Source organism: Dendropsophus ebraccatus, chromosome 2 (genome assembly GCF_027789765.1).
Source record: "Dendropsophus ebraccatus isolate aDenEbr1 chromosome 2, aDenEbr1.pat, whole genome shotgun sequence".
Classification (NCBI taxonomy): domain Eukaryota; kingdom Metazoa; phylum Chordata; class Amphibia; order Anura; family Hylidae; genus Dendropsophus; species Dendropsophus ebraccatus.
The window spans coordinates 148,838,859-148,852,712 of NC_091455.1; the positions used below are offsets into that span (position 1 = coordinate 148,838,859).

The window sequence follows — 13,854 nt, forward strand, 5'->3', positions numbered from 1 at the left end:
CATAGACCTTCACACTACATGGATTCGCAACGGATTTCGCTGCAAACTCACAGTGTGAAATTGGCTGCAAATCCGGTATGTGTGACGGCACCCTTAGGCTTTGTTCCCACACAGTATTTTTGCTCAGTATTTTACTGAGTATTTTGCAACCAAAACCAGGAGTGGAATAAATTTAATGGATTACATTTAATGGCTGTGATTTAATGGCACATAATGGCCTTCTTTTTTTTTTTAAATAATAGCCATTATTTGCCATTAAATGATGGCCATCCACTACATTTCAAGAGTGTGTTTTCAATCCATTCCTGGTCTTGGTTGCAAAATACTGACCAAAAATACTGTGTGGGAACAAAGCCTAAAATTGAGCATGCCTCTCGCATCCAATCCTAAGAATAAAATACATATTTACAGAGCATATATATTGATTTATTTATTTTTAAATAAGTCATGGAATGGCCTCATAACCATATACAACAGTACATTGTAACAGAGGGACTAGTGTACACATTAATAAACATTAACAGTTAACACAGCACCACCTGCTGTCAGTTCAAAATACTTCCCTCTGCAATTAATAAGCCTTGTAGCTGTTGCTGATATTCCCACACCCAATCTTAACAGCATTTCCTTCAGAAAATTGAACTCTACATTGATATTTTTGGTTCTCATGTTAGTGCCTGGTGATCGTAGCCAATGCAAGGCATCCTTGGTTTTCCTTGAGGATCATGGTTTGTTGTTAAACCAAATTCATCAATAATAAAAAAAAAAAACTCTTGATAAAATATAACTTTACTTCATGTCCTATAAAATGCACAATATAAATCACACAAGATCCCAACACAACACATATGCAGTGAACTCCTGCAGTGGTCTGGAGGAGGTACGGCAGGACACTTGCCAGATGGTAGAGTGTGACGCCACTCTGGTGGTGGTTGGCTGAAATATAGCCGGGCCCAGAGATGTTGTGACGCCAATGCCGGTTGGGCACACAGATATGGTGGCACACCGGCTTTTATTTTGGAGGGCCAGCTATACCTTGTTCCCCTGTGGTTAGTGACTTGCCGGGCTGTTGCAGGGTCCCTTGGGTTGTAGTCATGGTGGTCAGGAGTGGAGCAATGACCCACCTGGACTATTGGCACTGCCACCCACAGAAAGGTGAGACCCAAGGAATGTTCGTGTACTGTGTTGGTGCGGGGTGCGAATTCACAGAGTCTATTTATCATAAATAAGATCTGCTTTTCGTGGAGAATACTTGTGTGCAGCAGGTCATACAACTTTGCTTTGGCATAGAACTTCACACTTAATAAGACACTTGATAAGTTAGGATCTAGATCTGCAGTGAGCGAATAGGAAGCAGTACAGTCATATGGACTGAGTAGCATGCTGAGAGTTGAGAATCAGAAGAGTAGAGAGGAGGATGTCGTGAGAGTACCAACCCAATTAGTATTGTGCTCTGCTGGTATGTTGGAGGAAGAGGTAGAAGAATACTTGTGAAGAAAGAGAGAATACTTGTGCCTGTGTTTTGACCTTTGGGTCTTCACACCACCTATTGCCCTACCAGTGTCGGGGGACCCGTCCTAGTGGGTGACACAAGCCCCAGACCTTGTTACCTGGAATGAGCAGAATGCTAAGGGTTCCCTGTCCAAATCCGTGCTGCGAGATAGAGTTAATAGGCTTCTAGCAACTTTGCTCTATCCGGATCTACTGTTCTGCACTGTGACTCTCCTTGTCCACGGCATGGGTTGAGATGATCTCTGACTTGTCCTCTCTAAGGAAGGGTTTAACACTGCACAGTGTCGAGTGGAGTTACTTGAGGAGGAAAGGTTAACTTCATGTGCCTGAGTCTTCTTCTGGACTGCACACTGAGACTGGGGACCTGGCAGAGGGCCAGGGCCCAACTAGACTGCTGTGGAGAGCGTTCTGGCTTGTGTCCTTCCTCCACAAAGCACAGTGACAAAAGACCTCTACACTTCCTCTACCCATGTGACTTCCTATCTACAGCCCTCTATATGGTGCGCTGTGACTGAGTGAAGAATGCATACAGAAGAGAGAAGTGATAGGACAGAAGAAGAGAACAGGTTCATTGGTCTACAGATCCATGTGACATACCAATAAACAATAATTCTTACAGTTCTACAGCTGTGCATCAACTAAGTATATACACTTACAATAGCGACATCTTGTGGCAAAACTTTACCACTACTTCATCACCACTGACACACAAAAAGTACAGGCTTTTGCGAAGGGTGTAACTAATAGCAACACCTGTGGTGGGACACCACACATAATAACTATATCAAAGGTATTACAGACTGGTTATGCCATCAATAATCCCCTGAAGTACAATGGTACAATGTTTCCACCTAATTATTATTCCGGTACTCACAGTGATGTCAGTGTGTGTGCATGGGGGGCGGTGGGGGTGTTAATACTTCTTGGGTTTCCCCAAAAAAATGCCTTTATAGTGTGTTTTACAAAAGTAAGTAAAAACTATGGGGGAGATTTATCAAACTGGTGTAAAGTAGACTTATCTTAGTTGCCCATAGCAACCAATCAGATTTCACTTTTCATTCTTCTCAGATTCTTTGAAAAATGAAAGGTGGAATCTGATTGGTTGCTATGGGCAACTAAGACAATTCTACTTTACACCAGTTTGATAAATCTCCTCCTAAGAGTTTTTTTTAAGTTAAACCGTGTGTATGTCAACCTTCCATTTAAAGGAGAAGTCTGACGTTGGACATTTTTTTCAAAAGGGGCAGGGAGGATGTGGCTGAACATAACAACATGCATGTACCTCCAGCTCCAGCACTGGGGTCCACTGTCCTCTGCCCCAGTTCCTGGTCCCCCGGTTGATTCCTGGGTATGGACCTGGGTTGTGACTTGTCAGGCCCGCTGACGAGGCAGGACCAAAATACAGCCGCTGACTGGCTGAGCTGAAACATCATGCAATTTTTTATTATTTTTGTTAACTTATTTTATGTACAGTGTGTGTGGTTTTTTTTAAGCAACAAAAAAATAAATTCACTGGTATGCCAAATGTATATAATCCCAGAATACATGAGAATATTCATGTGGTTTGTGGTTTTGGATTCTTAAAACATCTACTACATAGATAATTTACATGGTATGAACAGGTCCACAACAAGATCCAGGAATATGCCTTGTTTATAACTCTTTCATTACCTTAGCAGCTCCATTGAGTGACATTTTAAATTCTAGCTTTTCTTTTTTTTTTTTCTTTTTTTTTTAAGATTTACCATTGAAATAATTTTTAAAAATTATTGAAATGAAAAACATCCATTATAATGTATCATGCTTTTCATTTTGATTTATTAAAAGCAGATCAGTTTAAGATGGGAGTTTAATGTTCGTATGAACAGAGTCCAAGAAAGAAGCCTTTAGCATTATAAATTCACAGGAAGTTAGTCATAGTTTTCTATGTCATTAAAGTGACGTGATCGCTGTGAATGTCTCTTTTTATAATTTTAGCACCTCTGCTGTATAGCAGCAAAGTCACCCAATAAATTGTTGAATAAAAAGACACAAAATTACAGCTAGCAAAGATAAAAAGTGGAAAATGAGAAGTGTGCTGGCAGTGTAGTTTAATGTATTAGCATTTCATGTTTACAAAGACAACACTTGCATTCCAGTGAGATTATTACTTGACAAGCCATAGATAATATAATAGTTATGCAAGCCATTTAAGCGAGTGGAAAAACTGTCATCTTGTTATATACAATCTTTTCTTTTAGTGTTCATCTGGTGTATGTTCTTACTTTATTACTATCATGGAAATTGCTTTAAAGGACATTGCTTATGTGTGTCTTGTTAATGCTCTGAAGACGTCAGCCGGCTTGAAAATAGCAGGCTTTGTACATAAACAGTGAAGACTAAACCCACATATAAAAAAAATGGAAAGACGATGATGATAATTTTAAATATTACAGGCTATTACATGCTCCAAGCTGCAGTTAGTGGCTTTTCTTTTCAGTGATGGTTTGTGGAGATTTAATACTGCCTAAGGCATTAAATTAGTTTTATGGATAATTTGGTAAAATTACAGAAATACAGTGGGTGGAATCAGGACAGAATTGCTCTGACCTGGCCAGCAAACACCTCTGCCATACTGTTTAAATGTAATAACAAGTAGCGCTGCACTTCTTTGTATTTGTTTTACACAGGGACCCTCCCATGAACCCATAAGTGGCTGAGGCGGGACATTGCTGCAGCCACTGATTGTCTGAGCAGAACTGCGTTCATATGACCAGGGCTGCTTATGCCATGAGGCAGAATGAGGATTCCACCTCAGACGGCAGATCCTGAGGTCCCTGAGGGGGCGGCAACTTCTGCCAGTCAGTCTGACCTTCCTAAATGACAATGACTGACTTAATGGAGCAGCGCCCTCACTCTGGCCGGCCTTACAGCTGAGCATGATCTGGTTCAGGACCTCTGTGTGCAATGAACCCTCACACACCCTGCTCCAGAATCAGATGGAAGCCCAGCAACTGCAGACAGTGACAATGCATGATTGGTCGGCCTCACGTCTGTGACAGTGCAGACCTGCTGACCACTCTTCCAGCCAGCACACGCGCTGGGGAAAGGTGCTGGCTCTGTTAGAAATCCCTGAGGTGGGCACTGGCTTGAAAAAGAGAAGAAAATGCCCTGGGCCCCTAACCCTAAAGAGTCAACACAGAATGGCTCTAGCACCTCATCTACGTTAATGCACTTTGCAACTATTTGCACAAAATTGCGATAAAATGGCCGCGATTTTGCACAAATTCAGCAGACTGAAATAATGTAGATGTAGATGTAGATGTAAATGTAGATGTAAATGTAGATGTAGATGTGTCAGAGCTGTTTATTAGTAAGTGGGAACTATATGTTATGAGTAAATTTGGGAGAGAAGCCATGGGAGCAGTGTACATAGGAGAGAGGGGCCTATTAGCATCAGAATATGGGGGGGTTGTTATAAAAGGCAGTATAAGGGGGGAGGTGGTCTCTGAGGATGGCACTATTAAAGGGTCTCTGAGGCAGTATTATTGGGTCTGAAGCTTGCAGTATTAGGCGGTCTGAGACCTATACTATTAGGTGGTCTCTAAGACTGGGGTCCCCATATGTCACCACCACTAAGACCAGCACTCATATATGTAGTGTATGCACTTCTGTCATATAGTTCTTTATGCATTATATGTACTGTTGGAATATAGTCATGTAAGCAGCATATCCACTGCTGGTATATAGTTATGTTTGTACAAGAAGCTTTCATTTTTGCCTAAGGCAGCATAAAACCTAGAATCGGCACTGCATAAGATTTGGACACAAGCGAGTGCAGTACACAGTGGGGTCCAACACATAGATAGCAGCAACAGAGGGGGAGAGAGAAGGGTAAGTATTGTTTTTTTTCTATTTAATTGTGCCCTTAACCCAATCTCAGGAATACACCTTTAAGGCTGGGTTCACACTACTTATATTTGAGGCTGTATGTTTGAGGCTGTATAGCAACCAAAACAAGGAGTGGATTGAAAACACAGAAAGGCTCTGTTCACATAATGTTGTAATTGAGTGGATGGCCGTCATTTAATGGCAAATATGTGCTGTTATTTTAAAACAACGGCTGTTGTATTGAAATAATAGAAGTTATTTACCGTTATATGGCGGCCATCCACTCAATTACAACATTGTGTGGACAGAGCCTTTCTGTGTTTTCAACCCACTCCTGGTTTTGGTTGCTATGAGGACCTGACATGAGGACCAAATACAGCCTCAAATATACATAGTGTGAACCCAGCTGTAATTTGAATAAATAGTTATTATAATGTATGCGAATCTACGCTGGAGAAGGCGGGCTGGGACCTGTAGTACCACAGTTAAATGGATTAGCGGTGAGGCAACAAAGGGTATGGGTTTCACCCATGGTGTTTTTGGCTGCTGTAATTTCCATCTTATATTTCTACAGGTTCTGGTATTCTGCACTACTGTACATCTGATTTGTAGATCCGCAACTAATGTAGTGTATAGTGTTAGCAGTGAGTTGTGCCCGTGGTTGCACCGGGTCACTTGTTCAGTTACTTAGGTTCTTGTTAAGCCTGATTCTTATTAGTAGATGACAGGCCCTTCCCTACCCCCATGCAGAACCATCGTCCAGCTTGTGGCGCAACTAGGATTTTGGCTGTCTAGTGAGACAGCCAAACCCATTGTTCACAGATCATGAAAATGGACCCTTTATTCACACACTATGGGACTGTTCATGATAGCTGGGGTGCTGTATTCCACCATTTTATTCACTATCTTTGACACACTCTTAGAGCTTGAATGGAGTATGAGTGCGCATGAACAAGCACTATTTATTGTAACTTACACATGGGCGCTCAGGACCACTATTTTTGTAATCAGTGGGGTTCCTGTGGATGGTTGGTTAGTTGTAGTCTTGGGATAAACTTTAAGTGTTTTAAAATAATAGTAACATAAATTTGATATCTTAAAACAGGCCTAAATTTATTGGGAGGCATCACTGATGACACAAGCGGGGTGCAAGATTTGAAATTTAAAGCAGCATATCTAGGAAAAATAGCAATTTGCACTTTGCACCATTTGATGTGCATTAAGTTTATGAAAAGACCTGTGGGTGTAGGGTAAAAATGTTCACTACACTCCTAACTAAATTGGGGTGTAGTTCCAAAACTGTACTGTGCTTCTTCTCTTCTGAGCTCTGCTGTGTGACCAAACAGCTGTTGATGGTCACATATGGGATACCGCTATACTATGTTTTACAGGGAAAAAAATGGATTAAGATTGAAAAATGTGCAAAAATTTATCTTTAATCAGTAATGAAAAAGAACTATTTGTGATGGGAAAAAAATCTTAGAATAACTTGGATAAGTTAGATTTTAAAAATAAGCCTTAGTTCTTAAAGTGAATTTGTGCTTCCAGAACATGAAAAAAAATGCTTATATTATCCAGTGAAAGGTGTCAGAAACTGTCCAAAGCTGGAGTAAATCCTTATAGAAAACCTTTCCTGCTCTGGACAATTCCCGTCATAGACAGAGGTGGCAGCAGAGAGCACTGTGTCAGACTGGAAAGAATACATCATTTCCTGCAGGACATACAGCACCTGATAAGTACTGGAAGACTTGAGATTTTTAAATAGAAGTAAATTACAAATCTATATAACTTTCTGACACCAGTTGATTTGTAAGAATTCTTTTGCTGGTTTCCCCTTTAGGGTGCGTTCACACCTACAGGATCTGCAGCAGATCTGCAGCAGATTTGATGCTGTGTTCAGTTATTTAAATGAAATCTGCTGCAGAAAATCAGCTGCAGATCCTGTAGGTGTGAACGCACCATTAAGGAAATGAGATAAGTATCTGTATTCCTTCTATAACTTGTAGCGCTTAATACAGCTGTAACAGAGTGCATTGTGTATCAGTTACATGAACACAATATATCCAATTACATTGTTTATGTTGTGCTCACCATTAAAGACTATTTACAATTTATATAAATGCATCTACAATATGTATATTGTTAACACATTATTAAAGCAGGCTTATTAGCAAAAATAGATAGGGTTTCTCATTATGATCTCAGAAATACCTTCTTTTTTATCTCTATAGTCCTTTCCAATACTGAGATTTAAGTCTTTCTGATAATATGTAAAGGAGTCTCAAAAGTCGAGGGGGCGTTTCCTAGCATAGTAAAAGTCCAACCCATGTTCTCTGTACAATACAAAAAAATCATGGTTACACCTTTATTCAGATATCTTTATAGCAGTAACCGAACAATAAAACTTTTAGTATTATATCTAATTTGTTTAAATAAATGTTGATTTGGCACTAATGGGCTAAAAGAATGATAGGTTATTACTGCTTTATCTAAAGAACAGTTACTGTACTATATATTGTATGTTTTGATATTGTGTGGGGCAAACTACATCATTGATGTTACAATTTTTGCAAGAAAACTGTCAAAAATATTGTACGGTTAAATATATCAGCTTTAAAAAGGAGACAAATGGAGTGTATTCACTTTTCAGGCAGTTCACTTGTCAGATTCATGGGAACTATTGATCTAGGTTAATTAAAATCTATGTTCGTTGACAGGAACTAACACAAAACATGGCCTGCGATGCAAAGCCTGCAAAATGAGCATTCATCACAAATGTGCGGAAACAATTGGTTCACAGCGCTGCATGGGAAAACTGGTAAGTCAACAAATGATGTTTGGCTGAATTTCTAGGAAACGTAAAATATCCTAAATTATCTTTATCTCTCATGGAAACATTGTAACCAGTCTATAAATCTCAGCTCTGCTGTGGGACTAATTAGGTTAAAAGGGGGACGTGTACAAAAATGAGATACAAAATGCCTTACAGAATATGGAGCAACATATCAAATGTACAATTATACTTGGCTTCTATTTTATAATGTACTTAGAGAAAATATGTTCTAAAAAAAAAAATTAACAGAACTTCTAGAGGATTTTAAGCATTGACGGGGGTGACACTGCAACATTGCCCTTTTTACTTGTGCTGTATAAGGCGATGTTCACACAACATATGGTTTGTATAAATCATGTCTGTTGTCACAATTTGCAACAACGGCCGTAATTTATACAAACCATACATTGTCTGAATGAATGGAATCATAGTATATATTCCGGCCGGGATTCCATCCGGCTGCGCGATAAACTGACATGTCAGTTTTCTGCAGCCACTATTCATTGAATAGCTGCCACAGAGAACCTGTCAGTTTACACAATGTGTGACACATTGTGAGCAGCAGTGAATTAGGATGCGGTTGCACTTCTGTGCTCCCGCATCCGAATTCAGCAGAAGTGAAGGATGATCTTCAGTAAAACTGGACGTTCTGTGACCCGGCCGGTTTATACAATGTGCGAACATGGCCTAAAGCTGAGCTGCAATACCAGAAACAGCCCAAGTAAGTGTGATGCTGTTTCTAGTAAAAAAAGAAACAGATCCTTTCTTCAAATCTTGAATACTGTATCTTTAATATTAAAACAAAATTCCGTTTCTCTTAAAATGTTGATATTCATTTAGTGTCATATTGTACAAAAACATGATCAATAGAGATGAGTGAACCTTTTAAAGTTTGGTTTGATTGGTTTACCAAACTTTACCACGAAGCTTGGCTTTGAACAACCCTTAACTAACTGCATTATAAAAGCAGAGGGATTACCGTTAAATTAGTGGTAGTATTACAGAGTATAGGTCGTAAGGCAGCAGTAGCTGCTACAGTAGAAAATAATGGAAACTCCATAGTGCTCAAAAGGTCAATTCTCAGTCAGGGCATTTAGCTTTCACCATATCTGACACATGTTACAGCATTGATGCTGTCAGTAGCAGATGGTACTGACTGTTTTGGTGGATAAGTGTTGAAAAGTAATGCTTTCTGTCAGGACAGCAGTGGATGTGGTGGATCACCGACATAAAAAGAAGTTTTCTCCCAGGACAGAAGTTCACATCACTGGATCAGCAGCGTAAAATTGTATTTTCTCCCAGGAAAGCAGTGGATGTTAGGGAATCAGTGACCCAAAATGATTTTTTTCCCTGGACACCAGTGGACGTTGGTGGATCAGCAGTGTTGGGGTTGATGACATGTTTCTGAATCGATTTTGGGGATTTTTTTTAAAGGATAATGAGATAATTTAGGGTCTAAGGGGGAACATTACTTTATTTTTTTTTTTAAAGATTACTTTTGGTTGGCACATATGGTAATGAGGACTTGGATAGATACTGTCTGTCATGTGCCTGAATGCTTGGTGTTAAATTAGTTCTTTTACATCAGGCACAGGCGTTTTAAAATCCAATGCTATCCTGGTTGTGATGAAATGCCTCAACCAAGTGACTGCCCAAAAGTTCACAGAAAGTGGAAAAATGCAGGCCCAAAAGTTCATGGTAAGTGGAAAAATGCGGCCATTTTCCGCAGGTATCAGGTATCAAGCAGAGTGGCCAGCCAATAGTCATTCCTCCTTCGGATTGTGTCAGTGCGACTGTCGGACCATGTTGCCATTCGCAAGAGGGTCACGGACTGTCTCTATTTCCCATTCTTTCCGGTGTTTTAAGAGACTGGCTGTATAAATCCTCCTCTGCCTCCTCCTTCTCCACCCCCACTTGATCCATCTCCTGACTCAGGTTAAAGTTGAAAATTAATGGACTGGTCTGGGTCCTCTCATTGACCACGTTTAAAAGTGAAGTTTCCAGGACATTAAGCAAGGTAATGACATTCATTCATGCCATAGTCATTCTGGCTGACGAAAAGAGTGGCACCCTCAAAGGGTGCAAGCAATTTACAGGCATCATGCATCATCTGCCAATGTGTAACATGGAAATTGCAGTTCAGCATGAAGCTGCCTGAATTTCTCATGAGGACGTCTGACACAGCAGATCTCTGTTCGTACAGCCAGTCAGCATGCCACAGATCAGTCGACATTCTAGTAGACTGCTCTGCCATTGAATTTGGAGGAAGGTGTTTCGTGCAGAGTATGAATGGCTGAAATGTGTGCAGAGCTTGCATGACAACTTTATCAGCAGTCTAGTGAAGGAAGATATAAACCTTTGAACTATCAAAAAACCTTTGAACTATCAAAAAACCTTTGAACTATAAAAAAAAAACCTGCCAAACTTGAGAACTGTATTGTCAACCCTTAGTGGCAGGTGAGGTGTGTACTGGCTGTTGACTTCTGCCGCTGCCTGGGGGTAACGGTCTCCTGGATGGGTTTTCCTGACTGAAATAATTATAGGGATTTAGCTCACCTTAATGTTTTCCACTTGCCGCAGCTAGAAGGGTGGAGGGTGCACAGGCATCCAGTGGCTAGGCACGAGTAACATCAGAGTTCAGCAAAAATCAGGGTGTGGATCCCGGCACTCCAGACATAGTTGTTAAAACATAACTTTAGTAAATATTAGTTAAAACATGGTGTTTACAAATGGACCAATGCATTTCACGCGACTGCACTTAAAGCGACTCTGTACCCACAATCTGACCCCCCGAAACCACTTGTACCTTCGGATTGCTGTTTTTATTCCAAGATCTGTCCTGGGGTCCGTTTGGCAGGTGATGCAGTTATTGTCCTAAAAAACAACTTTTAAACTTGCAGCCTGTGCCCAATGGGAGTATCTGTGCCCTAACTTAGCACCACCCCTCTGTCCCTCCTCCCCACCCTCTTCATCATTAGGAATGCCACTGGAACATTTTCTCCTGTCTGAACATTGCACAGGTGCCTTAACGATCCAGCCCATGTTCAGTATTCACACAGCTGACGAATAGGAGATAATCTGCCTGGAGCATTCCCAGTGTGAGGAGGGACAGAGAGATTGTGCCAGCCTAATGCATAGACATTCTAAGCCCTGGCCGTTGGGCACGGGGCTGCTAGTTTAAACGTTGTTTTTTAGGACAATAGCTGCATCACCTGCCGAACGGACCCCAGGACAGATCTTGGATTAAAAGCAGCTATCTAAAAGTACAAGAGGTTTGGAGGGGTCAGATTGTGGGTACAGAGTCGCTTTAATCATGATCACCACTACTGTACTGTACTTCTGTTAATTTCCCAGATGGCAAGAAAAGACTTTATTGGTTGATATGACACTTAGGACAGTGCCACAATTTATCCAAACAGGGAATGGATGTAATATGCCACATGCCTCTGTGGGTTAACTTCACCCTAGATGGCCAGAAAGGACATTATTCCTTTATATGACACTAAGGGCAGTGCAAAAATATATTCAAACAGGGAATGGACATAATATGCCACCGGCTTTAGTGGGTTAAATTTACCAAAGATAGACAGCAAAAATGTTGTTGGGAACAGTATGCACAGTGTCACACACTAATCACTGAAAACTGTTGTAACCTGAAAGTGCCTCAGTCGGTCAATAAATAAACAGAGGGACAGCTTCTACACTAAAGCAGTGCTGCCTCACTGCAGCCTACTCTAAATTGCCCTGCCTGAACCTATAACGTTCCTTTCTCTCTCTTTCTCTCTCTCTCTCCTTCACTGCTCTATCCATATTCTTCTCCAGCAACTTTCTGTTCCCTGCTACACTATATTGAAGGGGAGTGGCCATCTATAAAAGACTTTTAGAAGAAATTACACTCAAAAAAGGGATTAGGGATAATCTCAGGCTCATGCCACTGTCCGAAAACAGTTTAAAAACATAGTTACGTAGTTACAAAGTACGGTTGAGAAAAGACACTTGTCCATCAAGTTCAACCAAGGAGGGGATAGATGGAGGGAAGGGATGATGGGTAGATACTATACATATGCATTTATCTGATTCTGTTCTAAGAGCTTATTTAAGCCTGTTTTGAAGCCCTCTACTGTTTTTGCTGTGACTAGATCCTTGAGTAGACTGGTTCTTAGTTTCAATGTTCTCATGGTAAAGAAGGCTTGTTGACTCCAGAGATTGAACCTTCTTTTCTCCAGGCAGAGGTAGTGCCCTCTTATCTTAGGGCCATTTTTACATTTAAATAAACTAATCATATTTCCACATAAATGTCTTTTCTCAAGACTAAACAAATTTAGTTCTATTAATTTATCCTCATAACTAAGATGCTCCATTCCCCTTATTAGTTTAGTTGCCCATCTTTGTACCCTCTCCAGCTCTAGAACATCCTTTCTATGAATCGGGCCAAAAACTGGACAGCATACTCCAGATGAGGCCGCACCAAAGCTTTATAATATTATATCCGCTGACTGACGTTGTGTGCTGTACTTTAGTCTATTATCTACAATTACACCCAGATCCTTCTCTATCAGCGACCCTTACAGTGTAACTCCCCCTAGGACATATGATGCATGTTATTAGTACCCAGGTGCATAACTTTACATTTATCCACATTAAACCTCATTTGCTAAGTGGACTCCCAAACACTCATTGGGGTAGATTTATCAAACATGGTGTAAAGTGAAACTGGCTCAGTTGCCCCTAGCAACCAATTAGATTCCACCTTTTATTCCTAAAAGACTCTTTGTAAAATGAAAGGTGGAATCTTATTGGTTGCTAGGGGCAACTGAGACAATTTCACTTTACACCATGTTTGATAAATCTCCCCAAATGCTGTTAATTCAATCCTCAATATCATTAATAAACAAGTTAAACAGAAGGGGGCCCAGTGCTGACATTTAGGGTACACCACTTATGACCGAGGACCATTCAGAGTAGGAATCATTGACCACCACTCTCTGGGTACTATTATTAAGCCAGTTTTCAATCCAGTTACAGATTAAACTTTCCAAACCCATAGACCTTAAAGGGGTATTCCCCCCAAGAGCTAAAAAAATTTAATGCTCCCAAACCTAGCTGGCCTTACTCACCAAGTCCCCCTGAGTATTTTGAGCCGTCTCCCATCTTTCTAGCTGCTACCGTTCTCAAGTTACAAGTTTTTCTAAAAGCCGATCTATAACCAAGATAGAAAACTACATTTCCCATCATGCAATGCTTCTGCCTGATGATGGTGAAGTAGCAGAGCTGAGACAATGATGGAGATGATGACAGTGTAGCAGAGCTGAGTTTGCGGTGAAGCGTAGCAGAGCTGAGTTGGCGGTGACGGCGTAGCAGAGCTGAGTTGGCGGTGACGGAGCTAGCCGCGGGCAATTGCGGGGGGGGGCGAAGCTAGCCGCGAGTGTTTGCGGGGGGGGCGGAGCTAGCCACGGGCGATTGCCGGGGGATGGGGGGGCAGAGATTGCCGCGGTGGGGGGGGGGGTGCTGAGCTGCGGGATGCCGCGGGGGGGGCGGTTGGTTGTGGGCCAGGGGGCTGTGTGCTCCGGGTGAGTGCTGCCAGGAGGCTCTGGACACAGGGGGTGAGCTCTGGGCTGGGGGTGACCGGGTGGCTGCTG

The 13,854-nt window shown here is 41.3% G+C and overlaps 1 protein-coding gene across 2 annotated transcripts in view; it reads left to right on the forward strand.

Moving 5' to 3' along the window:
* Positions 1–13,854, forward strand: part of STAC (SH3 and cysteine rich domain) — a 187,754-nt gene that overhangs the window by 106,869 nt on the left and 67,031 nt on the right. For both annotated transcript variants that reach the window (XM_069958472.1, XM_069958471.1), the window contains exon 3: positions 8,100–8,200. In XM_069958472.1, the coding sequence (XP_069814573.1) occupies positions 8,100–8,200 (101 nt within the window). The remainder of the gene's footprint in view (positions 1–8,099; positions 8,201–13,854) is intronic.